The sequence below is a fragment of the Clarias gariepinus genome, chromosome 21 (assembly GCF_024256425.1).
Source record: "Clarias gariepinus isolate MV-2021 ecotype Netherlands chromosome 21, CGAR_prim_01v2, whole genome shotgun sequence".
Classification (NCBI taxonomy): Eukaryota; Metazoa; Chordata; class Actinopteri; order Siluriformes; family Clariidae; genus Clarias; species Clarias gariepinus.
Genome location: NC_071120.1, coordinates 20,802,997 through 20,830,399, shown reverse-complemented (window position 1 = coordinate 20,830,399; position 27,403 = coordinate 20,802,997). Strand labels below are relative to the sequence as shown.

Sequence of the window (27,403 nt, the reverse complement as noted above, 5' to 3'; positions counted from 1 at the left end):
ACTTGCTGGTGTGTTTCGGATCATTGTCCAGCCGCACAACCCAGGCGCGCTTAAGCTTGAGGTTACGAACTGATGGCTAGGCATTCTCTGTCAGGATTTCATTTAGAGCACAGAAATTGTAGTTCCATCAATTACGGCAAATCGTCCAGATCCTGAAGCTAAAAAGCAGCCCCAGACCATCACACCACCACCACCGTGTTTGACTGTTGGTATGATGTTCTTTTTTTAAAATGGTGTGTTAGTTCAACGCCAGATGTAACGAGATGGCAGGTGTCTTTGTGTTCTTTTTGGTCAGCAATGGCTTTCAGCTTGGAACTCTCCCATCAATTCCATTTTTACTTAGTCTCTTTTTTAAATGTTGAGTCGTGAATATTAACCTTAACTGAGGCAAGTGAGGCCTGCAGTTCTTTAGATGTTGTTTTGGGTACTTTAATGAGCTCCTGGATGAGTCGGTGTTGTGTTCTTGGAGTAATTGTGACAGGTCGGCCACTCCTGGGAAGGTTTACTATTGTTCCAAGTTTTCTCCATATGTGGATAATGGCTCTAACTGTGGGTTGCTGAAGTCCCAAAGCCCTAGAAATGGATCTGTAACCCTTTCCAGACTAAAACATGTCGATGACATGTTTCTCATCTGTTCTTGAACTACTTTAGATCTACTTTAGATGCTTTAATTCCAAAAATTACAGTTCATTAATTTGCAAGGGGCAATTGCTTTTTCAGGTAGGTTTGGACAGCTTTTTCCCCTTAACAAATGAAATCATCCTTTATAAAAAAAAAATTAAAAAAAACAGAAAATCAATTACTTTATCAGAGCACTGTAGATAGATAGATAGATAGATAGATAGATAGATAGATAGATAGATAGATAGATTCTTGTGGCAGAGTGAGATGTTTATTCATGCTCGGCTGATAAATGAAGGGTTGTTCCCAGTCTGGAATTAGATCACATCACAACTATCAACAACACTCAAGGCAAAAAAGGAAAAATATACTTTTCTGAGCAGAATTTTCCAAGACATTTGTCCAGATTAAGGAGGAAATTTAGAAAGAGAGATGCAGGCATGCACAAATAATTATTTTTGAGATTCAACAAATAAATGACACAAACTAGCCATGGTTCATGTGGAAACCAATGGAGTGTCAAACAGCTAATTTGCACAACTGATTATGTGTTTGAAGTGCTGGATATACAACTTGGATAAGTTTTAGGCTCATCAAACAGCCTCATGTTTGGTTTAAAGATAATGAATTATGACATAAGTAGATGATGAACAAACAGATGTATTTCGCTCAGAGGCAGTTCGCCATTACAGCACCAAATGCAATTTGAAAGCTTGCTCATATGGGTGGCATTGCTTTGTCACAACATATAAGCAACTTCGGCTTTAACTTCGCAGCACTGAAACCAGATGTGAATTAACTCATAACAGGCATTGATTTCTTCAAAGAGAACCCAAAACACAGGAAAGCTGCTAAAGTCTGCACTCAGAGAACAAGTGATGGACTGAACAGCACTCTGGTTCTGGAATATTCACTTGAAGAAAACATAAGGGGTTATGTCATCAAAGTCATGGACTAGCACACATGCTTTCATATTCCAAAGTAGTAAGGATGCAAATTTAATTAATTAAAGCCACAATAAATAAACAGATTCTACATTGCTCTCTAGAAATATTGAAATCAACTCCAGCCTGTGTGCCTTTCAATTCTTTAAGTCCAAATTTTCCCTTGCAGTATGAACTAAGCGAGTATAAAAAAAAAAAAAACAAGAAAATGTATACAGTATACAAACGTTAAAAAAAAGGCTGTCAACACAACAGTGCAACTTTCGCATATTGTTTCATCCCTGTATATGTCGACACTGACAGATACAGGGATGTATACTTCTCTATATAAACCCCTTCAACACTAACACACTTATTACGGAGTCATGATTAAACTGCCTGCTTCATGTCTGAGACGCTGGCCTTTCAGGAACTCCAAACATGGAGAAATGACCTGGAGTGAGGTGAGAACTACTGTTAATGGAAAATGTGGCAAAAACTCTCAGCTGATTTCCTGTAACATTCAGCTTGTGGAATTCCTAATCTTTGAAAACTGACAGATAACTTGTCCTGAACTTGCAGAAGATAAGCATCTGTTTGTGGTAACCGTACACACAATTACAGTATTAATGATCACAATTTGCACATTACAGGAATCTCAGCGGCTACGTCCCCCATATATTCCTAATCTCACTTTAAGATATTTGCACATCTTTGGTAACTGTCAATCAGTTTTATGCCTTCATTTGGCGAGAAATTTCATCCTGCAATGTTTTGCCTCGAACGGCCCTTGTATAATATAAGAATGTACTACAAAGAACATACTTAAACTAAACTTGCAACTTGGAGTGCTGAATTAAAGAAGCATTTTTTATCTTAGTTATGGGCCATATTAAAAAGTATAAATATAATACGTTAATTCCAGTAATCATTTAAAAATGTAATTTCTCAGAAAACATAAAATGAAAGCTTTACTGTACCTTTGACCGGCACAAAGCGCTGACCCTGGTGATTCATTCCAGAAGAGCGTCTCCATTAAATGTCTCCATAAAATAATTACAGTTAAGTTTTCAACTTGTGGATTTGATGAGGAGCATATGAATTCCTATTTAATTTTGCTACTTGTATTAGAGCATGCACATTAATTATTTTAAACCTTGCAGCCAGAACTATCATCAATGCTTCTGCTGATGCACCTGAATCATCCATACTGTAATACTGAATAATCCATATTATACAACTAACAGTAATCTTTAAGCTGAACAACTGCATAATTATTAGTGTAAACAGACAGTATTGAAAAGTGCCTGATCTAGCTTTAATAAACTTAGAGCAGTCCTGTAACGTAGCCACTAACTAAGCCGGCTTATGTCCAGGGAAAAAAAATTTTAAGCGAGCAACAGCCCATCAGGCCTAAGCATCCACACAGCCAGCTTTGTTAAGGTGTTGTATCAACACATGACTCCCCTCTCTTGACTTGCTTCCTCTTTGGGCCCCAACAACAGGAGATTGGTGTCAATGAGGAATTCTGCCTTATGTATGTTTCACTCATAAAAAAAAAGTCGCACACAGTGGCTCAGCAAGGCATTTACAGTCCCATCGAGTCTTATAAACGTCAATCCTCTGATCCAGCACTAACACCAAAATCACTAACATATCACCATGTGCTAGTTGTAACAGCACATTAAGTCCATGAGCCTGTTTTTGCCTGCTGTTTGTTCATCACAATGTGCACTACATGTGTGCTTTAGCTGTTTTCCAGCTGGAAAAATTGTTCGCAAAATATTCGCAGAACTTCACAAACTCGTACACTTTTTGGTGATTTTGAGTTCAACATTATAATCTATAAAATTTCTTTTTTTTTCCCCCTTAGGTGTTTTATTTAAACTTTCCCCAATTACAGATCAGTTTTCTATCCTCGGGAAAAGATAAAGATGGTCTCAGTATTTAAACATGGTGAGAGAAACTTTGAGGAAACATTGTGTGTTAGTAGTGGGCAGTGATGACCTGGCTGATTATGCATGATGACACAACAGGTTCCGGTAGGCGTAGGCTGGTTCTGTGTTCGCAAGTGAGGAAATCTGCTCTTCGGTACACATATTTTGTTTACTCTACCTTCATTACTACTGACACCTGATTCATTTTAAGGAGCCATCACATAACATTTGTTGAGTCATTTACATTTGTCCACTTAACGTGCAAATTATTCAGCATCGCTAGTCTCTCGTTGATAGAGTAACAGCTTTGAACCACAACCTGTACTATCCAAAAATGTCAGAGGCACTTGGAGGATTTTGGATCACTTTTCAAAAGATTCCCAGCACTTTCACATTTTTAGATTTGTTTATTTGAACTTCTCGCATCAATTAAGACCACAAGTTTTCAAAAGGGTTCAAATGTAACCATGGCACCATAACTGACAGAGGTTTTCTTTTGAACTAGTAGGCTTTTCCTGTTTGCTCATTCAATTGACATATTCCAAGAGCAATCATGATACTAAACTCACGTGCGTTGACACTAGGGCTCCGCTACATCGAGCTGATTCTCTAGCAATTTGCGGTCATACACTAAGTTGTAGAATAACATGCAGCAGATATCAAACCTTCCACAATGGTTTCCTTTGCAACTACTGTAGTAGGTTTTATTTATTCACTATGTGTATTTAGGAATATGTTCTCTGACTATAAAGGCTGAGTTTTTGTTTTATTCTAATTTGCATTTCTAAGCACATTTCCTATTTGTTTTTCTGTCCTTTTTCGTGCTTTCTGTTTGGTTTACTCTTGTCCAAAACACACATTAGCACTGATTAGATTTTTTTTTTACGTACATATAATACAGAAAATGTGCGCGTGCCAAGGAAGCTACTTCGGAAGTTTATGCAACATAGAACTGATCATTCTTGCTTCCCAAAAAAATTTCAAGTTGCTAACTTTAGCCGTTTTGGAGAGATGATTTTATACGTACCACAAAATGGCATTGGCAAAATGGCCTGTAAAACTTATTGTTCCAGGCAAAATTAAGAATTTTTTTAACAAACAAAAAAAATCTGTAGTGTCCGTAACCATGTCAAATTCATGTCGGATATTTTAACAATTTTGCGTTTTCGAATAATGTACTTTTTCAGGTTTATGTTTTTCATGTGAAATCCAAATCAGCCAAGTCTTGCCTAAATGCCAATTAAGATCACTGAAAGATTTAAATTCAATAAAGTTACGAACACTACATAAAAGTGCATGGAATTGTATTTAGCAAATGTGTTTCTTTTTATCGATTAAAAATATAAATATGGATGCATATTTACAAAAACCAAGAATGGATCAGGAGAGAAGAAGCATTAAGTGTTATGAAAATTATGTTATCATGCATCTGGAAATTGACTTTTTCAACTAGATGAGACACTTTCTAGCACCAATACCATGTTTTGGCTGTCTGTTTTAACTATGTCTTTTACTGGTCAATTTGGACTGTTATTAAAATTTTTGCTCTCCACCTTTTTAACTGACTTTTGTAATCATAGGTCACAAGGGCTTAGATAACCTTGCCAGACGTTGACAGACAGTGCTCATTAATAATGTCAATGCCACATTTAATTTACGATCAAAACTGTTACAAATACGGATGCTGTTCTATAAAACTTATGTGCCAGGACTGTTCTTTATTGAGCATAAGAATTCCTCAAAATTCTGATTTACATGACATTCTTTCCATGAAAGGCCTTACTTACTCAAGCTGCTGTACTTTAATAAATATAAGAATTACAGCAGTACAAAGAGTTGTGATCCACTCAGTTTTTTTCTTCCTAGTGGAAGAAAACCATTAAGCTGTTTAATGTCTGGTTTCCAACACTGAAACTTAATTTCAGATGTCATTGCTAACATTCAATCCACGCTATAAGTCATTATCCAGGTAAGGGACTCAAGGAGCTTAAGATAATCCATAGGGAATCACTAAGACTATCAGTCAGTCAGTGGAATCACCTGTTCTTCCAACAAGTGGAATGTGAAAATACTGTATGCTCCCTTTTCCCTTCCTATTTTCTATGGTTACAAACTATTTTTTGTTTGTCTTTTAAGTCTCGTCTGCCTATTTCTGCCTTTTTTTCTTTCAAGAGCGCCATATCTTTTACTTGCATTACTTCCCATTGTGGTGGCAAAACAATGAATAACAAGTGGTATTTGTCTAGCCCTAGGCATGCTTAGTGCTTTGCTAACAGGATTTTGGATCAAGACTCGGCAAATGTCTGTTGCAAATGTGCATATTGTAAACAATTTAGGCGCTGAGCAATTCATTTTATTAGGGCTTGGCAGAACAAACAAATTGTCAATGTACCGTAGAAAATAAGACGCTTGGAAAGTTGCCAAACAAGTCACAAGTTATGAGTTTATAGACATGTACAAATTTGAATTTTTTTTTTTTTTAAACTTATGATTACATCTTCAGGTCTTTGGAAACTGATCGCACAAAAGAGAAATGATATAAACGTAAGCCTGAAAGAGGGAGACAGGATAACAAAGGGATCCTGGGTGTCTGGGTTGACTCATGTTGATCGGTTCAGCTTTGATCAGCTGACCTCAAACTTGCCCCTTTTACTTCATTACTAATAAGAACACTAATCACAGACTGAAATCCTAGTCTCGACCGTGACCGCTCACCTGGAAGACTCGGACAAACACAGTTCATCTATAGGATTAAGCTAAGAAGGTCAGTTAACCGGAAGGTTGGTTCACCCCTGGCTGTAGGCTGACATGGAATGGGAACTAATTTGGCACTGGAAGCAAAAACAGCACTCTGAGTCAAAGTCGTAGTGTTTTGGTGTTTGCAAACAGATAAGTGAGGTCAATCACACTGCTACTTCCATTAAAAAAAAAGAAAAATGCTTAACAGCCTAAACAGGATGTCTTTCAACAGGCCGGAACTGATGATCCTAATGAGGGGGGAAAAAACAACAAGGACAATGTGTGGCTAATTTACCATCAGGAAATTTGAATATATGAATTTGAAACTTCCTGCTTGACGTTTTGAGAAAACGCCTTAAAGGACCTGGCATACAGGCAGAATGTGAAGCCTTTATTTGTCACATATACTGTACATATCCAAGAGTAACTGGTGCCAGAGCGCAGGGTCAGCCATGGTACAACACCCCTGGAGCAGATAGGGTGCTCAAATACTGTTTTGGTATTTGAAATACCAAATACAATGATATTTTAAGCCCATGATGAAAGCTGTGTATCTGTGAAATGATACTTCACTAGGACAGTGTCTGAAGTACTTTTAATTGTCCCTAAGCCTCAAAAAAAAAGGAAAGCTGTATATCTTTTATTTAATGACTGCATAGGGCTTATCTGCAAGACAACTGCAGTATATTACCTCCATATTAGGGGTGTAATGCAACACTACTATCGGTATCTGCATCTGTATCTTTATTTGTTTAGTGTGCTTGAATTTAAGCCTTCAAGAAGTGGCCATGTCCTAACCTCGACAGTTGTTTTTAATTAAAAACGAACCCTCCAATTACGCCCCTGGAAATACTGGAAAATACCCTGAGCTGAAAATTCTAGGAATGTCACCATGGTGTGCGAGTTCTGGTTCTCATACTTCCTCAACCTCTAATACATCAAATGAAAGATGTGGATGAGTTCATCCTCTTTCATCCTGCTCGCACTCTAACCAGCCAGTTCTTAAGATTGAATAAGAAAATGCTACGTGCATCAGACTTACATTAATTAACTACTTTTGTTTTGGTCTCTGACATGAAATCAAAACCAGAAAAGCAGAACCTCTCATCAGAAGCTCATTCCACAAGAAAAAAACAACATTCATATATTTATCCATATTAGTATTTGTCTGAACCACAATATCTGTTTAACCTGAATAATGTACTCATGTTATATCACTGCTCAATACGGATGTAAAAATGACCAAGTCGTCAGCTAGCCAAACCATTTAACATGAAGTTGATATCACTTTTCACACTCTCTCCCCAGTGATTCATGTTTGTTAGCCAGTGACATAACCGGTACCACCAGTGAACGTCAGCACCGGCTTCCCGTATGGCACCCTGGGATGACAGCTCCTGTTTGTGGCGCCAAAAGTGGACAGACACAAAGTTGGTGGAAGATGTTTTGTGAGAACTCTTTGAGTCGACTCATTAATGAAAAGTCACATTTCGTAATATTACATTGAGTCCAGAAGATCCTATCAATGACTGACCTACTCATTTGTCGAACAAATTCACAGGTCGCACTTTATCATGAGAAGAGTATAAGGAACAAACAGGTCGGTTCAGCTCAGTTTGAAACACATTAAGGGAAAGAAAGTGATGTGCGTCCATTTGGGGGAAAAAATTGTGTTTGATCTTACTTTAATCTATATCTGATTTAACCTCTTTTGACCAGACCAAGGTTTGAATGCCTTTGATAGGATTTGTTCCATAGTTCACATACACCAGACCAGAAGTTAAGGAAATAAATTCAATGTTGCAAGGTGGCGCAGTGGCTAAGTGGTTAGCACTGTCGCCTTGCACCTCCTGGTACTGGGTTTGATTCCTGCCTCAGGGCTGTGTGGAGTGTTTGGTGGGTTTTCTCCGGGTACTCCGGTTTCCTCACACAGTCCAAAGACATGCAGATTAGGCTAATTGGCACTCCCAAATTGCCTGTAGAGTGTGAATAAGCATGTGAGTGTGTGTGTGTGTGTGTGCGCCCTGCGGTAGATTGGCACTATGTCTACTGGGCCCCCCTGAATACAGGATAAGGCAGTATAGACAATGCATGAGTGCAATGTTGCATTTCACTGCGTTAATTAATCGGCTAGTGTTTTTTCAACCCCTCTGTCATAATCTGTTTTATGAAAATGATTAAAAAAATTATATTCTGCATAACACACTTAGACTCTATGTATACTATACAATGTTATGTTAATGATTATGAAGCTGATATGAGTCACTTCCCCAGATCTGTGCTCAGCTCTGCCTTCATTGAAACGCACAGGATATAGCTTGGCTTAAGCTTACATTATGTTCTCTATGGAAATATAAATAGGTATTTATGTACGTAAACATGTGAGTTCCTGTTATCATGTGCATTACAGTCATTCCCTTACCAGTCTCTCTCTCTCTTTCTCTCTTTTTCTCTCTCTCTTTTGCAGTTAATAAAATGCAGCTTGAAAAAAAGAGTTGCTTAAATTTGCAGCTTGTAATGATATTGAGAAACAGCAAAACACAAAGACCTTTGTCCAGAAGACTTTCCCATGTCGGAAAAAATTAAAGCTGCATCTTTAATATCTTAGTTACACAGCACAGAATAGATTAAGAACGAGAATTCTCTCACACTCACTCACGTGATCCTGCTCGGAGTCAGAGTGGACCTATTAAAAGCACCTTAAGGATGAATTGGGAAACCAATTCAAATTCAAAATCAATGCTCAACCTTGATTTATTGAGTATGAATCCAAAAGACAACAATAGTCCTTCATAATTTTTGTAGGTCATTTTAGTTTAACACACATTGTTAAAGGTCGAGACCTAAGAATGCCTAAGCACTAGTACTGGATGTATGGGATTATTATTATTATTAGTAGTAGTAGTAGTAGAGGTCGTGGTTTTCAGTATTAGTAAACTACCAGCACTCAGTACTCTCATGTTAATAGAAGAACATAAATGTCGGTTGTTTTTTCTCTGCCTCAACTACTACAGCTTATGAATTCTATCAGCTACTTCAGTCAATTAATATTTCTAAATGGTTAACATCATTACTTTTGGGTCTTTACTTCCTTAGAAGATTTGATCTCACCAGATTCAGACCATCACATCCAACCTCAATTGTTACACTGACTACTCTCTTCCTTAAGCGATCCACCTCTTTCTAAGGTTTCCTCAGCATATACACAGACCATTACTCAGACAGCCCACGTCATTCGGTGTTTACGCAATCAGCTCTCGCTCTGGAAAGGACTGACGGGGGGAGTACCTCTTACACTGTCAACATCAGCTCTTATTGCGTGGCAACAACACACCACAGCCTGAGAAATGCACAGTTCCCATTGCTCAGTCCAAACACTTCAGAGTGTGTGTACATGTGGGAGCCAGCGACCTATGGTGGAGGAGGTTCAGAGAGGAAAATGGTGCTACGGCCCAGGAAGGTCCCTGAGTGCTATATTTGGTATGGAAAGTTACCGTACCTCTGGGACAGAACGGGCAGCTGGTGAATCTTGGTGGTTGGCAAGGATGAGGAAGGGGAGTGTGCAGAGCTGAGGGTGCTGTAGGGCCAAATGGAGCTCAGATCGGCAAGCCTCCAGCCCCTCATCAGAAACAGTACTGTCAAGAACGAATATCACTCCTTGGGATCCTTGGTAGTAGCGGCTCCAGTATTTCTTGACATTATCTGCACCTATAATAAATAAAAAAATAAGTAAATAAATAAATGCACCATTTAACACAGTAAGCTTGTGTTTTAATTTTAATTATTTGGAAACCTAAACAAATGTAAATGCAATGTCATTCTTTACATTCTCACAACAGGGACATATAAATACAATGTGTAAATCTTTTCACTAACTGCCTGAGAAGTATAAACACACATTTCACCTGTGGATGATTAACTGAAGTTTATATAGACAATATTTGGGAATAGCCTACAACCATTTGGAAGAAGGCAAACAGCCAACTCACATGATTGATTTGCCGAGCTTATAAGGTGAGCAAGGCTAGACAAGCCTTGTTTTTGCTAAACCACGGATAGGTTGTGTGAAAGACAGGTGTTAGACAGGTGTGGTAGGGAAAGTTGGCAAAAGTTGGTGAAAGAGAGTTCTGACTTTAACATCTGGTAACGATAACAAGGCCAAGGCGGAGTGTGCCGAGGACTAGTGTATAACTCATATACCCCTCACACAAATAGTCAGGACAGCAGTGATAAAAGTTCCAGATGACGCTTGGGATGGCCAAGATCAACTGGTCAAGAACAGATTTGGAAACGTGAACGCTGATGGAAGCAGCGTCATGAGTCCTGAGATGTGCTTTTCTACACGTTCTTTTTATTATCTGAATATACTGTAGAGTATTAGGGCATAACTTACATTTTTATACCTATTCCCTATAGGTGTAACATGGCCTACTTTACAGATCTGTTTAAAGTGAAAAATAACATGTAAAGGTATACTAATAAATTGTGCATTTGGTTATCAAGACCATCTTATGGTGTATGATCACTGAATACGGACACACTGCATAAATAGTTTCTGTAACAGAAGACGTTATGTGAGTATAAATAGGCCGTTTTATATATCGGTTTTTATATCAAGTCTTATAAAATACAATTAATCTAATATTACACTGTTTTTCAGCTTATGTTCAGCAAATGCATATTATGATTGCAGGCATTTGGGGTTTTCTTTTGTTGTTGTTGTTGTTTTTACTAAAATGCAATTCAAAAGCCTAAGCAGCAGAGCAGAACAAAAACAAGTACAGTTTCCATCTCTGACAAGCGTTTTTGCAACCATTATGACAGTTCCGTTGAAATAAAAATAAATCCCTGGAAATCAGGCATAAAGAGGAACAATATAGTAACATTAACATGTTTCCACCATGTGAGGTAAGAATAACTATAACCCTATAATTAAGCGAAATAACTTGGCAGATCCAAGGAATTCCTATAATTTCTTCGCAGTACTTGTGCATGCCACAAGCATGCAGCCTTGATCTACTCACTCTTTCTGTCTGATCTGATCATTCATCCAAGGGCAAAAAAAAAAAAAAAAAATGGGTACAAAAAAAAAAAACAGCTGGTTTCACCCACTAGAGGTAGCAATAGTTCACAACACTAAAGCATCTGGAAAGAGAGTGGGCGGTAATACAGGTGTCCACATACTGTAGGTGAAAAGGTTATCTTCTGCTCTCACCACTGGCAATGTTTCCTGTAATATACTGTAGGGCAAGCCAAATTTTATACACAGCCTATACAGAGTCAGTACACATAAGCAGCTATACAGAAAGAAAAAAATCTGTGACAGATCTGAGTCTACAATCTAAGAACATGTGAAGGTGACAATGAAGGGCAATCTCACCAGGGAAACATGGAGGACTGGCAAGGCCCAGGCAAAGGTAGGTGAGTGTGAGATTTTTTTTTTTTTTTTTTTTTTTCAATTCAGTTAAACCTAAATTAATTAAACAGGAAGGAGAAATAGAATACTTCTATCAAGTAGAAAAGGTTTATTAGGCTAATTTGAAACATTATAAATAAATTATATTGTGTTTGATGCATTTTTAGTCAGTTCATTGCATGGTCTTCTTTTCAGCTTGGATCACGTCAGACTGGGTTTTAATAAGCTGCATCCCTGCCAGTTCAAAGTAAAAAAAAATGGACTTTTCAGCATGGGGTATGCATCATAAAGGAGGGCAATAAATGAGATTTCAAACTACATACATACATACAGAGCGAGACAGATAAGGAGAGTGAGAGAGAGAGAGAGAGAGAGAGAGAGAGAGAGAGACAGATTGACAATCTGAATTCAATCTGTTCAGGGTCTGTCTAAATCATCCTCACAAGCCTCCTTTTCTTTTTCTTTCTCTCTTTCTGAAATAGATAGATAGATGGATGGATAGATAGATAGATAGATAGATAGATAGATAGATAGATAGATAGATAGATAGATAGATAGATAGATAGATAGATAGATAAATCAGATCTAACTTTACTGAACTTTATTTATCACTACACATGTATGGTACAAGCCAACAATACAACATATTTTTTTAAAGCAATTAATCCACTGCACTGTTTTTGAGCATATGTTTAGCAGATCTCATGATCTCAAGATCACAAGGGCCTTTAGAGCTTAAACAGAATGATGCAGGTGGAACCAGTTCAAGCTGGCAATAGGCGTATAAAGGTTCCAGTAACTCAAAACACTTTATTAAACACTTTAGTAGCCCATAAAAACTCAGAGCATTTTAACCATTTTTGTTTTGCTGTTTTTTTTAAATAAATAAAATAGATAGTGCTAAGGATTGTGCAATATACTGTAGGGTGACATACATGGGCAATATGATGAACTAAATTTTATTTAATTTTACCAAACTATACAAACATGACTAAGCAAAATATATTAATTAAATTTATACCGGTAGTTGTAAATTTAAACACGTTATAAAGTAATGATAACTTTCGTTCTACCGGACAAATACAAATACACAGTTTGATTCTGAAGCACCCCTGTTAAGGCACACCGGCAAGGCTTCCATATAAGCACGTATTTGTTTTTTTTTATCATCATTGACCTATGCTGTGTTGCCGGCACTGATACGTAGGTGCTGCTTTTTTTTTTTTTTTTTTTTTTAACTATTAGTCCCAGGAACCTGAGGCCACGGTGGACATAGACTCACCGAAACGTGACACTTAAAGCCTGGAACAAGACCAGGGGATTACTGTTAGCCAAACAACTTGTAACATGTTGCAGGATGGACATCTATGTAGATTCACTTTTATAGCATGTGGTCAGAGAGGCGGAAATGATTAAATTGTTGATATATGCATAATCAGTGAGCAGTGGTGGCTCATGTGTTAAGGCTATGAGGTACTGATCGGAAGGACTGCGGTTCGAGCCCTAGCTCGGCCAGGTTGCCGCTGTTGGGCCCTTGAGCAAGGCCCCTAACCCTGTCTGCTCCAGGAGCGCCATAAAAATGGCTGACCCTGCACTCTGACCCCTGCCTACTAACAAGAAGCTTGGATACTGTATGTATGTGTAATGAATAAAGGCTGAACTTAACTTATAATTAATAAACAGAAATACAGACAGAGATCACAATTAGCAATCACATTAAAACCAGATACAAACAAAAATGAAACCAAGCTCCCAGAAGTGGTGAACAAAAGTTGTTTAATAAGAACCAGAGAGAGACGACCACACTGTAGGAAAAAAAAATAGAAAACAGGACTGGGTCAAACCAATAAGCCGTGTAGGAAAAGTTAACAATAACAGGAAGCAGAGACCAGATAGATAGAAAGAAGTGACTCCAAATGAGCGAATAAGGTGTGAAAAGACTGATTTAATGTGCATAAGTTGATTTTTGTAATTTTTTTTATTATAAAATCATTTAGCTAACCGCTATAATTCGATTCTCACAATTATCACCATTCAAATCCCTTTTTTATTTAACTGATTTGATATGTTCCAAATAACACCATACTAACAACGAAATAAAAAACCTGATATAGCCATGCATATGTACGGTATTCTGTGTAAGCATTTTCGCTCCCCTCTGAGGCCTGAGAGTAGCACTGACAAGCCCCAGACAGTAAATAAACGCCATCACAGTAAGCTCTGGAGGCATTGGTGTATATGAAAACATCCGTAACGGGCTTTGACCTCACCTACTGGAAGATCTTTATTTCATGGTCAACATACATTTCTGCCTCTGACCAAATTTGGTCCGGCTTCCCCTTGGTGGTCCCATGCTCTCTTTCTCAGTTGTTTTTGTTTTAACGGTGCTGATGTTTCTGTTGCGCTTTAGTCGGGCCTCGAGTCAACATACGAAGCGCACCTGTTCTGTCCCCCGCATCCCACAAAACACATAAATCACCCTGACTGCGGTCACTACTAACATTCACATTCTCAGCCTGGAGGATTTTTTTTTAGCTCTTTAAGAGCACCAAAAATAAGCATCTTCTTAGGAAGATGTCATAAAAGTGAGTACAGTTGTTGATGATATTTTCTGGTAGTAAATTAAAAAAAAAGGTAAATATACTGTATATATACATATATACTACTCCAAATTAAACAAACAAGTGCAACAATATTTATATATTACATAGACAGCTACTAAAGCTGTATAAGTTCTTAGTATTAGCCTATGACCAGAAAAGCATTGCCTTAATTGAGTTCAACCCTTTCTAAACCATGCAGTAAAAGCCTAAAAAGAACCTAAAGCGTAATGGAGAGGTGCAACATTAATAATAATAATAATAATAATAATAATAACAATAATATGATACATGTTCACATTACCTCCAAGTTCTTTTATATTCAGTACTGCATTTGGGAAAGACACTGCCTTGATGCTGAAACCTAAGAAAAAAAAATGACAGGATCAGATTAATATTGCAAAATTCTGTTGGCACAGAACACTTCGATGACATCATCAGTTCCAGATCAAGTGAAGAAGCAAAAAATGTACTCAGTCACACCACTAACCTCATGTTTGTTTTCAAACAATACACGCAGAGACAAGGGGCGAACATTCGGGAATGATTAACGCAACTCAAAACAAATGTGGTTGAGGTCTTAACCTGCTACTTTGACTTTACACCAGAGGCAGGTTTCATCAAGTTCACATCAGGTGATAGTGAAAGTGTCATGCAAGAATTTTAGAGGTTTAAAGATCTTACAGTAAAGAGCAGCAGATAGAGGAGAATATAGTAATGTATATGAGCCGGCTAAACAATGTCGGTACGTTGTAGTGACACAGAGCATGTAACACTATTGGTGAAAGGTGTCTCATGTTCAATTCTGTTGCTCGGGCATAGTCAGTGTGGAGATTCAACTGTCTGCACTTTAATTTGGCGCTTGGTGTGAATGTGTGTATGTATTGATGTATTGTGCCCTGTTATGGATGCCTCACACCCATTTTTCCCAGGGTAGGTCAACCATCACCCTGACATGGATGAAGCAGTTTGTGAAGATCATTTCATGTAATTTATGCTGTGAAATTGTATTTGCCTCTTCCTGTTGTTGTCTTTTTTGCCAGTTATCGCAAATGCTTGATTGCAGTTGGTGCAGCTTAGCACAACCAGTTATTATGTTTAGAAGGGGGAATTACTTATTCACCTATGTCCAGGTCACATATTTGGACTACTTTTTTACCTTAATAAATAAAATCCTCATTTAGAAACTGTGTTTTGTATTTACTCAGGTCATCTTTGTGTAATGTTAGGGAGAGGTGGCTCAGGTTTTAGGTTGTTGTGGAAACTGAGGATGCAGGTTTGAGCTCAAACATCAGTGGCATGCCACACCCCTTCCTACCATGCAGTCCCAAGCCTGGATAAAAAATGGGATACTTGTGTCAGGAAGAGCACCTGATGTAAAACTTGCCAAGGGGTTTGGATGGTCCGCTGTAGCGACCCTTTGACTGGAGCAGCTAAATGAGAGTTTATCTTTGTGTAATATAAAAAATTGTTTGATGATCTGAATAATTAAACTGTGCCAAATATGAAAAAAAAAAACAATCAGGAACAAATACTTTTTCATACACTGTACAAGTGGTACATGAATAAAATCTATTAATGAACCCTAATTAAATTGTAAACCTTCTTCTGATGTTGTATATACTATGTTCAATAATATTATGTTAAAACTTTACCTGTCGTGGGTACAATGTCATCAAGAGCTTCACTGCAGAGCCGTGACACAAGACTGGTCTTGCCAGCACCGCTGAGTCCAATACACACCACATCATACTCTGGTCTAGGAGAGGGGGGACCTTTACAGCACAGCTTTCTAAAACACTATTTATAAAAAATAAAAAGAACGACAGAAATTGCAATTTTAGAACTAATTATCAGTGATACTGTGTATTATACAAACTTTACTTCTGACTGAGCAGTCTGATTTGATGGGAGGTATTCCATAAGTGGTGATAATGGATGGTAACGTCACTGGGCAGTTTAACTATATGCATCACTCTGCATCCCAGGTGTTCTATAAGTGTGAAATACACTAACTGTCAGTACCAGTCTGGATGAAAAGTCTTCAGTACCGAGGAGTTAGCTGGCAAAATGCACATTTAAAATAGTGATGGCAAGTTTGAATCATTTTAGTGACTCTGTGAACAAATCTCTTTTTGGGTCATTTAGTTCATTTCATTCTTTTGATCAGGAATAAAATAAAATGTTAAATTTTTTATAAAAGGACCCCCAACATGTCTACATACACAAATTTTGCCAATAGTTCCAGTAATTAAAATATTACAATGCAGCTAAGGACATATTATGATAAACAGAACGAGCAGCTCACCTCTCATATCTTCTGGTCCGAGTCGTTCATTCTTTTAAATCTATTACACTGCATAGTGTCTGTGGGAGTCACGTGATAAAAGAACAAACGATTCGGACCAAAGATTCAAAGGTAACTACTCATTTCTGTTTCCTGTGCATAACCTACGGAGGCTTTGCGATGCTTTGCGCATGCGCACCCTGTAGAAAATTAACGAATCACTCTGCGAGACTACTCGTTTTTCTGAGTCATGTTAAAGACTCGCTCAAAAAGAACGAATCGTTTATAAACGACCCATCACTAATTCAAAACTTGTCACGTACGCATTTTAGCAAGAAAACACATCTGATAATTTTATGTCATTTTAAACAAGACACTGTCTACTTAATAATTGCTTGCTAAGTCGTAATTAGCTTCTAACACAAGGCTGAATCCCAAATCCATCTGTACCCTTGATCAAGGGCACTACTTAGTGCGTAGTCATAATTAGACAGATCACACATTTTAACTATATGTATCACTCCCCATCGCAGGTGTTCTAATAACTGTGTAATTATACTTATATGTGTCGGTCGCCAGCACAAGTCAGTCCTAGAAGCACTTTTAGCAATAAAAACATATCCGACAATGTTATGTCATGTTAAACAACAATTTTTCTACTTAAGAACTGCTTCTAAAGTGTTCCAAATTGCCTCCGTGTTTCATTTATGCCCAAAGCTAAGAGCTACACAGATAACTAGCTTATAACGCAAGGCTGAATCTCAAATCTGTTCCTAACCCCTAATCGAGGGCACTACTTGTGTGGGCGTGTGGATTGTACATCCTAGAGCACTAGATTTCCATTTACCGCTATTTGGGATTCAACCCCAGAACCCAGAATTTACTCTAGCTGATTTTTTAAAGTGGAATAAGTAGAAATATAAAAGGAATTTAAATAAAGATTTATAGGTCTATCGACCACCTTCATGTTTTTCTCTCTTTAACTTAGTAACAGTAAGAATTTAAATCTACTTTCACTCCTGTTAATTACACTAAATGTCAACCACTAGCTCCACCAGTCATGGTTAGTTAGTTCCATTAGTTGTGGAAAGATATGTATTTGCAGAGCAAAATAACTGATTAAATAATAATCTGCTGTTAGTAAATTGTGTTTGTTGATCTGTTGTATTGTATAAAAGCAATATCACACTCGAAACACTAGTGCTAACACTCCCGTGCTGGATATCATCACGGCTGTGATGCGGTCTTAGGTATGAGGGTGCAGCTCAAAATAATCCAGCATAACAGCACTCTCTATAGTGTGATATTGCTTAATTATAGATAATTACATACCATAACACAAAAGCTAATGCGATATTGTGAGTGGAAAGTGAATATACATTTGCCATCCACTTTATTAGGAACACTTACACAATTTAAGTGCTCATTCATGCGGTTATCTAATCAACCAATCATGCAGCAGCAGGACAATGCAAATAATCATGCAAATACAGGTCAAGAGCTTCAGTTTATGTTCAAGAGCTGCAATAAGTGTCTCTCCACAGACTATTCAAGTATTCAAAATGTATGTATGTAGGCTGGTTATCTGAAATCCCCCAAAAGCACTAACATTAGAATGGTTTCACCAGCTGTGGTTTCTTATGTACAAATGCCAAAGTGTTAACAGGTCGACCATGTTGATCAAGCTCTGATATCTGATATCATTATATAACACAGATATTGACATGACAGAAAAGTATTAGAGCTATGAAATGTTTTATGAGCTTCAAAGAGCACGACTTGGCGGTAAGTCTTCTAGTGATTTGTGCCAAAAACATTTTTGATCACTGTACAAAACGTATTGAACCTATGCTATGCATTGGATGACCAAAATATGTGAATATTAACATAGTAGCTAACATATTTATGACAATCATTATCTTATCATTTTCAATATGTTCTGCTCATCAATGTACACATGCGACTTTAAAGAGGTAGAATATCAGCAAAACACGTAGCAAATTTACAAAACTTCTGTTGGACAGCTTTTGGGATATTCCATTTTAGAGCGAGGAGTACGATATACACACAATAAATCCGAACGGACACTTTGATAGACTTACTATTGACTGCCACAAAACTTCGCTTTGAAATAGATAAAAAAGAGAAGTCGTTTTTATTCCATTAACACTTATTCCCCAGCCCAAGCCCCAATAAAAGTTATACAAGCTATAATGTTTTATCTCAATGCCATTTCTTTTCTTCTTTTTCCCCCAGATCAAGCCAAAGTTCCACAAAATGTCATTGTAACATCAAAATCGCAACATACCTTAGATTTCTATGATATGTTAGATTTATTATATTTGCTCTAAAAACAAAGAAAAATTATATATATTAATATATTATAATATATTAATATATTAAAATAAGTGCTACACAATTGTAATTAACAATACAAGAAAAAACATTTCTGATTCGTTAATAGTGTGCTGTCATGCCTCCTGCTTATCAACATACTGTAAGTGTTTTTCATACATATGTTAACCTTCCCAATAGTATAATATATTTTATAAAAATCAGCTGTGCGGTTAGACCCTCACACTGCCTCAGTTACAAGCAGATGAGTGTCAAACACATGAGCCTCACTAGAACCAGGTCTACACTGTTATGCTGTAACACGCTCAGATGTTAAGTGAATGATTCACATTGCCCTTTAACAGCATAATGATTAACAGCATTATAGAACTGTGTGCCAAGCTTTGAATACCCCATGGAACACTATTAAATCAATCATTAAAAATGGAAAGAATATAGAATAATGACTCTGCCTAAAGGTGGATGTCCACTAAAAGTCAGTGATTAGGTAAAAAAAAGCCATTGGTCAAGCTAAAGAACAATTTAAACAGATGGAAATCAAATTGTCGGAGAGATCCATGGCTAAAAAGCTAAGCCCAGAGACTCCACAGAGCTTCAAGAAAGAGTGGCATGCCATATAAGTTTGCCATGTGTAAAACATTCCCTGTTCTGATAATAATTAAAAATTTGACTTTTTTGGTCTTGAAACAGAGCTCTACATACTGTATGGTAAAAGCCCAAAGCCTGAAAACACAATGCCAAAAGTGAAGCATGTTGGTGATACCATAATGTTAAGCGTTATTTTAACAAATTATAATGATCTTCAGTATTATAGGTCATTTTGGGTAGTTTTAAGCTTTTCAATATTACAACTAAAATGATGCTTTGTAAAATCGACTTGGAACTTTATACAAGTCAGATAGGTTAGTTTTGTGTTATGGCCAATAGAGTGCAATAGGTGAAATGTATCAAATGGTCACTTACTCACTCACTCGCTCATCATCTATACTCCTTTATCCTATATACAGGGTTGCAGGGGGCCTGGAGCCTATCCCAGGAGACTTAGAGCATAAGGTGGGGTACACCCTGAATGGACACACTCATTCACACACTACAGCCAAACTGGGAACGTCGATTAGCCTAGCCTGCATGTCTTTGGACTGTGGGAGGAAACCAGAGTACCCGGAGGAAACCCACCAAGAACAGGGAGAACATGCAAACTTCATGCACACAGACCCGAGGCGGAAATCGAACCCGGAACCTGGAGATGCAAGGCGACAGTGTTAACAACTAAGCCACTATGCTGCTATCAAATCTTCACCTTGGTGAAAATCAGATGATAAATACTTTCTTAATCTTTCTGATCATTTAACAGAATTGAGAAAGTTTTATTTCAATACAAGGATGGTTTAAAGGCACTTTAATGAACACTATCCAAGCTAGTTACTCCAGTTATGATAGAAAACTTTTTTTTTTTTTACTACAAACCCACCTGGCTGATGCAGAGAGTCTCCTCTTTTTTGAGGCAATCTCTATGAACAAACTCACTATCGTCATATTTCAGCAACAGGTCATAATAATAGTAATAAACTTGTTATTCAAATAGAGCTTATTGAACCAGGAATCTGAAAATATGCATAACTCGGATCACCTGAAATGTGGCTTGATAAGTGATATGACTTGACCATTATTCTTTTATCATTTGTGAGACATTGATGAAACATGAGCAAAATATAACATACTGGTTTTAACTAAAGTCTATAAAGGTAAAAACAAAAGCCCTGTAATTTTAATTATATATTATCCTTTTGAACTCAACTGTTTAATATTGTGATCGACTTTATTTTTCCATATCATTGTTTTTATGACAGAGAGAGAGCAAGAGAGAGAGAGAGAGAGAGATCCTGGTGGCTGGTGTCGGTCGTGTCAGTTTGTGAATCACTGTCTCTGACTGGAGGCCTGCTGGGAGACATTAGGAGGCACACATAGTGTGAACCATGAAAACGATCATTATATCATTATATACTATAGAGACTAATCTAACAGAGTGAAATCTAACAGACTAGTTTAAGTCTGGGTGTATATATAAAAATATATATATATATTTTTTTTGGCATCATGTTATTTCACTAACAAACAACAAGTGATTGTCTTTTGGCATTTACTCTCTCTAAAAAGCACTAATCACTTTTACAGGCTCAGACAGCAAACACACAGCATACATGATCAGTCAGCAAGGAGCACATGCTTCCGCTTTGTCACACAGCGACCTGGACATCTGGTTCTGTAAGTGCCGGGAGGTCTAGCGACCAAATATACTAACATTGAATTCAAGCCATTCACATCCCCGCCAATGTCCCTACACTTACAGTGCACAAAAGCAGATGATAAATTCAGTCCTGGAACTCCGACCTTTTTAGACCCATCAGGTCGTCAAACAACAACCACAGGCTAGCTGTTTATACCATTACAGAAATGTTCAGAAAGCAGCTAAACCCAGTTATCTTCAAAAAGATCATAACATGGGGGATTTCAAGCCGTGAGGTTTAAAGACCATTTTGAGTAAAGACAGTCATAAATCAGTCATATCACAGTCATAGATATGCACAATAATATTAATTACGAACATATTAAGTAATTATCACAACCAGCATATGGGGGTCAGCATTTGTGGGTAGAGCATACCAGATGATATCTGTCCCATTTATAAATAAGTATTAGTTTTTCAATGTTTACGCCTCAAAAGTATTGAAAATAAGTAATAATTCACTTAAACTTTGCTTTTGTAAAATTTTTATTTGCAATTGTCCTTGTTAGCAGTGTCCAGTATATCCTAATGGATATTTGCTCCTTTGAACCTACATTCTCCTTAAATTTATATAAAAATGAGATTCATGTATAAGCTCACAGTGCCTTAGTTTTGCAGCAGTGTCTCAACCAGCTTCACGAAGGCTGCTGCTTTATGACTGCTCATGCGGGAAGGGCTAAACCCCAGCATCAAAGCGGTTCCAAGCCACTTTTTTCCTTCCTAGTGAGACTGTTTGAGAATTCCTTGCACTCCAGGATCTATGGTCTGATAAAGCCACAAACTTTGACTTTTGCCTTAGACAGCTTAGGAACAAAAGCTTAAAAGATACGTCAAGGCTGCAAACTGTTTATTTAATTGCTTCGGAAGGCCCACTTTATGCGCCTGGTGGTCAGCACCATCAGCACCATCCAGGGTTCTAGTAGAACACAGTCTTCACAGTCGGTCTTTTGGCTGCTTCCTTAAAGGGGTCACCACAGCAGAATAAGTTTTACACTGAATGCCCTTGCTGATGCAACCCTCCCATTTTATCCAGGTAGCCGGGAAACCTACCACTGAGCCACCAATGCCCATTTGCCACCAATGCCCAAGTCACAATGTTTTTCTGAATTTATATGAGTGAAAATACTTTTGCAGTAAAAAAACAACAACAAGTTAACACTTACTACACAAAAACAACAACAATGACATAGTGTAATTTAAATACCTATGCAGAGTTGCATATGACCATCTCATTTGATATAGTGAAGTTTTCCATAATGAGTTTTCCATATTTATCATTTTTGGCAGGAGTAACAATTAGCAATAAAGCTTTACCTTTACAGTTTTTCCACATGGGAAAGTTTCTAGGATGGATGACTTTGGAGTCTTTCTGTAACATAAGTTTTTTTATGTCTTAATAACTTTAAAAGAGAGAAACCAAAAGATTTTTATAAAGTAAAACAGGAACTTGATTCATGGAGTTTCTACAACATAACTACATTTAACTATTAACAAATAAAAATATTATGTAGTAATAAATGTATTTATTGTCTATTTTCTATTTTAACTGTACAGTATGCGCCATCATGTCTGAAATAATACGCTTTATTATACCTTGTTTACAGAAAGTAGTAATCTAATATATAATTAAAAATGTGTCTATTCTGTAAATATACAGTGTGTACAATCTTTGCAAAAACAATTCCTTAAGGCACATTTTTATGGTTAAGGGTTCTGGATTTCTGGTGCCTTTCTACTTGGAGGCATTTTAGAATGATTAGTAGTTGTCCTAAAAAGACCCTTTATACAGTAATATAGTATCTATGGTATGGGATATATGCAAGATTGAAAAGTATTCATGCATTAATTACAGCCTGGGAAAATGAAGGAAATATTGTGGTTAACAAAGGTTTATTAGTGTTTCTTAGCCTCGGAAGGAAAGTGTCTTGGCTGCAATATTTTGTCTAAAAGGACATCAAGACATTACCTCACTGATGTTGGAGCAGAAGCTAAGTAGTTATACTTAATTAAATTAGGAGGTTTGGGTATGTACATATTTCATGCTGATATCAGCAGTAACACTGCTCTGCTATGTTTTAAGGGAGGGAAAAGTTTTGTTCAGAAGTGCAAGAAAAGTCCATAACGTATGTGTCCATAAAAAAAAGACGTCAAGACATCAACGGCTGATGTAATTAGGAGATCTGGCTGAGGTCCAGATTCTGGGAGGAAAACAATGATCTAACAGCACTAGACCTCGCCGCGGCAGACGAGGGAATACAGCCAGGCCAAATCCACTCAGCAGTGCCGCAATACTGAATCTTCAAACCTGATCGAACCAACACAGAACAATGCCCCGTTGCAAAAACAACTCATTTGCCTGCCAACTTCTCCTGAATGGAGCCCTCGGTGGATTGTGGGGAACCTTGTCTGCCCTTCACAATGTGGGGAAAAAAAGTGGTAGTCTGCTAAATTCTCTCAAGAGAAAAGAACTTGTTAGCGCTGCGCTGGATCTGGAAATGAGTGGTCATCACCGGTCAGGGTGCCCACTTCGGGAGGACTGTTGGCATAGCGCAAGCAAGAGGCTTAACCCTCGGAGACTGGCGAGCATACACCAGCGGGGAGGGGGTTGCAGTCCTGAGGATAGACGGCCTAACTGCTCATTCTGCTGAGCTGTCTGTCAATAAGAGTGTCTATTTTAGAGGACAGTGTCGTATTTTTAGAGCCAATAAACAAGGGGGCAAATGAGAGAGAAGCACCACACAGACGAACATGGCTCGCATTTCATTTCTTTCCACCTCGGAGACTGCAGAGCTAAGTGTTTGCGTGGGGCTTTGTCTGCACAATGGCAATTGCATTCTTGGTCTCATGAAGGGAGCCAGTGACGGTTCCATCATCTCATTCCTGAGGTCTCAATAATCTACTGGGAAATTGAAAATATTAGAATAAAAACAACATAGTTTCACTTATTTGGTAATGTCACTCCCCATCCTTATTAAAGCCATTGCAATTGCGTCTAAGATCAGGAAAGCATTTCCCTCATTATTACATTTATTGTGGCACACAAACAATGACAACCCATTATCATTAAACAGCTACCTAATCAGAACAGCATGGCTTACAAGTATGTTTCTTCCTTGAAGACAGATGTGAGCGAATACCATCAGCGACAGACAGCCACCACACATATCAACCCATGTTACAGTAACTGATCTCAACTTTTACAGATCTGGAGACATAAGTATTTCAGAAATCGAATTCAAAAACAGAATGAAAAAAAATATACTAATAAACACATTTGATGGCACAGTGGCTTAGTGGTTGGCACTGTTGCATCGCACCCCCAGGGTTGGAGTTTGAATCTTGCCTCTGATCTGATCTCTGATCAGTCTGTGCACATCCTCCTCATGCTTGTGGGTTTGCCCTGGGTACTCTGGTTTCCTCCCACAGTCCAAGACATGCACAGTAGATTGATTGCCATCACCATATTGCCTCCGAGGTGTGAGGATGTGTGTGCCCATGTTCTGCAATGGGTTGGCGCCCTATTCGTGTTGCCTAATGATAACTGCGATCGGCTCCAGGCCACATGTAACCCCACCCAGGATAATTGATGTAGAAAAAAAGGATGGATGGATGGATGGATGGGAGAACGTACTGTACCATGCCTATGCTGTTATGGGAAAATCATCAACAATGGATCTCCATGAATATGTCATGCTTTTGATCTATTAAAATGTCCCTTTAATGCTGTTGAACATCCATGATATTTCCTGGTTAAATTATACAGTAACCACAGCTTGTCATGTTACCAAAACATTACATCATGTAGACGACAATTCCAGAAAATTTACTGACTCTTACTAGCATTTACTAATATTCTCAACTAAAGCCAACAATCTTTAATCTTTTTATTAACAAAACATTGCAATTTTTCCTAGTGTATATGCATTTATATTAAATGCGATGCAACATCCGGGAAATATTAGTTGATATTATGATTTACATTATAGCAGCTATGCCGTTATACATTTTACGTTTACATTATATTAGTTATTCCTTTAGCAGCTCCTATTATCCCTTTCTCTCTCATAAAGTGAACTTAAAGTCCTCTGTCCTCTGTCTGGAAATTAATTGACTCTTACAATGTACTGGCACTGGAGACTATTTGTTGCAAATGTTGCAATCTTTGTTTTTCTTTGTTACATAATAACACATTTATTTTTTTAATTATTATTGTTAGATTATGTTACTATAGAAGCAATGACATATTAGAATTTGCTGCTTAGAGAATAAGAATTAGGACAGCTGTTAAAGCCTATTAATTCAGATTCGAGATTTTAACTAGGATATGGCAAAAGTAAGGAATAATGCATGATTGTCCATGCTATTATCCCTCACTTACTCATGAAGATAATGAGACAGAAATAGCACAGCATCTGCTGCCATGGGAAAGTCCTTAGACTTAAAGGAGCAGCTTTATCTCAGGCTGTTATGAAGTTCTGACACTGGAGACTCCTTTCATAAATACAAGATACACATAATCTCTTTGGCCATATGTAACAAGAGACAAGTGCATTGGGAGTCTTATCCATTTCCGCCAACACAAATAGATGCAGCACAACACAGAAAACAACATCGTGCGGAAAAGCAAGGTCAACATGTAAGTATCAAACATAGTAAAAGATCATGAATAACAATCTAAATCAGCTGTTGAAAAAATTTACTTGATGAATTATTGAATAAGGTACTGAGAAGAAAAATAATTAGTAAGCATTGTGTAATAATAAGTGCAGTACTGTAGTGAGCCTAATATTATATAGCCCTATATTATTATAAATGCTTAAAATGTATAAAATAAAATAAAAACATAAACAATTGTGGCACAATGGTGTACTGCTCAGAACTAGGGTCTAGCACCTGCAGGGTCGAGGGTACGAATGCCACCTTTGATTCTGTGTACTTGGTTTTTGCATGTTCTCCCCGTGCTTGGGTTTCCTTCGGGTACTCCAGTTTCCTCCCACAGTCCAAAGACATGTATAGTATTTACAAATTGCACATAGTGTATATATACATAGTGCGTGTGCCATGGGATGGATTGACACCCTAAGCAGGGTATACTTCACCTAATGCCCGGGGTCCCCTGGGATAGGCTCCAGGCAGCCCATGACTCTCTACATGATAAGAATGTATAAAGAATGAGTGAGGGAGTGGAATTTAAATGTAAATATCCTTATAGAATGCTTTGCCACACTAGCGGTTCTATGTGTTAGTAAATCACAGCATTCTTAATGCACTAATTATTAGGCTTAAATTATGTCTCACGTCCCACATACTTACATGTCTGTTTGAATGAACTTTAAAATCTAAAAATCATAATGAAATAGAATAAACTCATAACAAGGAATAATCATAATGGTATGATGGTACATTGTTAATAGCATAATTATATGGATGGTATGGTATGGTGTGGTATAATCCAACAATTAAATTGAATTAAATTAAATTAAATTAAATTGAATTGAATTGATGACAATTTACTAGTCGGTATATATCTTTAACTTAGTTTATCTTTATTAAGTACTACAGAGTACTACATTTCTACAACAGAGTATGCTAAATGTTTGCAAATTTTTATTTATTTTAAAGTAAAAACTAATTTTTTTGTATTCTTTAGGGCACAGTATGTACAGTAGAATAGTAATGAATATTTACACCCAGAAAAAGTATGTTTTAAAAAATAAAAATAAAGAATTTGTTGAAGGTACTGTTATACGTTTATACACATCCTACATTTTTTATTTCATTTATTCTCTATACTATTTCTAATACTAATTTCTACACTACATGTTTATAAAAAAACAAACTTAACGTTTTTTTTTTAGGGTGAGGTTTTTAAAGAGGTTTTTGTTGTTGAACTTTCTGAATAAAGGTTTAACTAGCTTAAAGAAATTTCCCACCACAAATATTACCGTTACACAGAATAAGTTGTGTTGTGGAAAATAGTTAACTAATTATAGTTACTGAAGTTAAATTGTCCTTCTCTAAAATAATGTTGAGCAGTGCGTGTAATCCTAGTGCGGGAAAGGTTCTTTAAATATCCTTTGGATAATCACAAGGTTTTCACTTCCTTCAGGGCCTCTTTCAATTTTATTATTATTATTATTATTATTATTATTATTATTATTATTATTATTATTAAATGTGTCATTTGTATTTAAAAGCTCTTGCTTTAAGAAAATCTATTTGCCTATGATGTAATGCA

General features: G+C 37.2%; 1 protein-coding gene across 1 annotated transcript in view; it reads right to left on the bottom strand.

The window, feature by feature from the left end:
• arl15a (ADP-ribosylation factor-like 15a) overlaps window positions 1–27,403 on the bottom strand; it is a 74,934-nt gene that overhangs the window by 30,885 nt on the left and 16,646 nt on the right. Inside the window, exons 2-4 of the mRNA XM_053481480.1 lie at window positions 15,892–16,036; window positions 14,541–14,600; window positions 9,720–9,928 (exon numbers count right to left, since the gene is read on the bottom strand). Coding sequence (XP_053337455.1) covers window positions 9,720–9,928; window positions 14,541–14,600; window positions 15,892–16,036 — 414 coding nt within the window. The remainder of the gene's footprint in view (window positions 1–9,719; window positions 9,929–14,540; window positions 14,601–15,891; window positions 16,037–27,403) is intronic.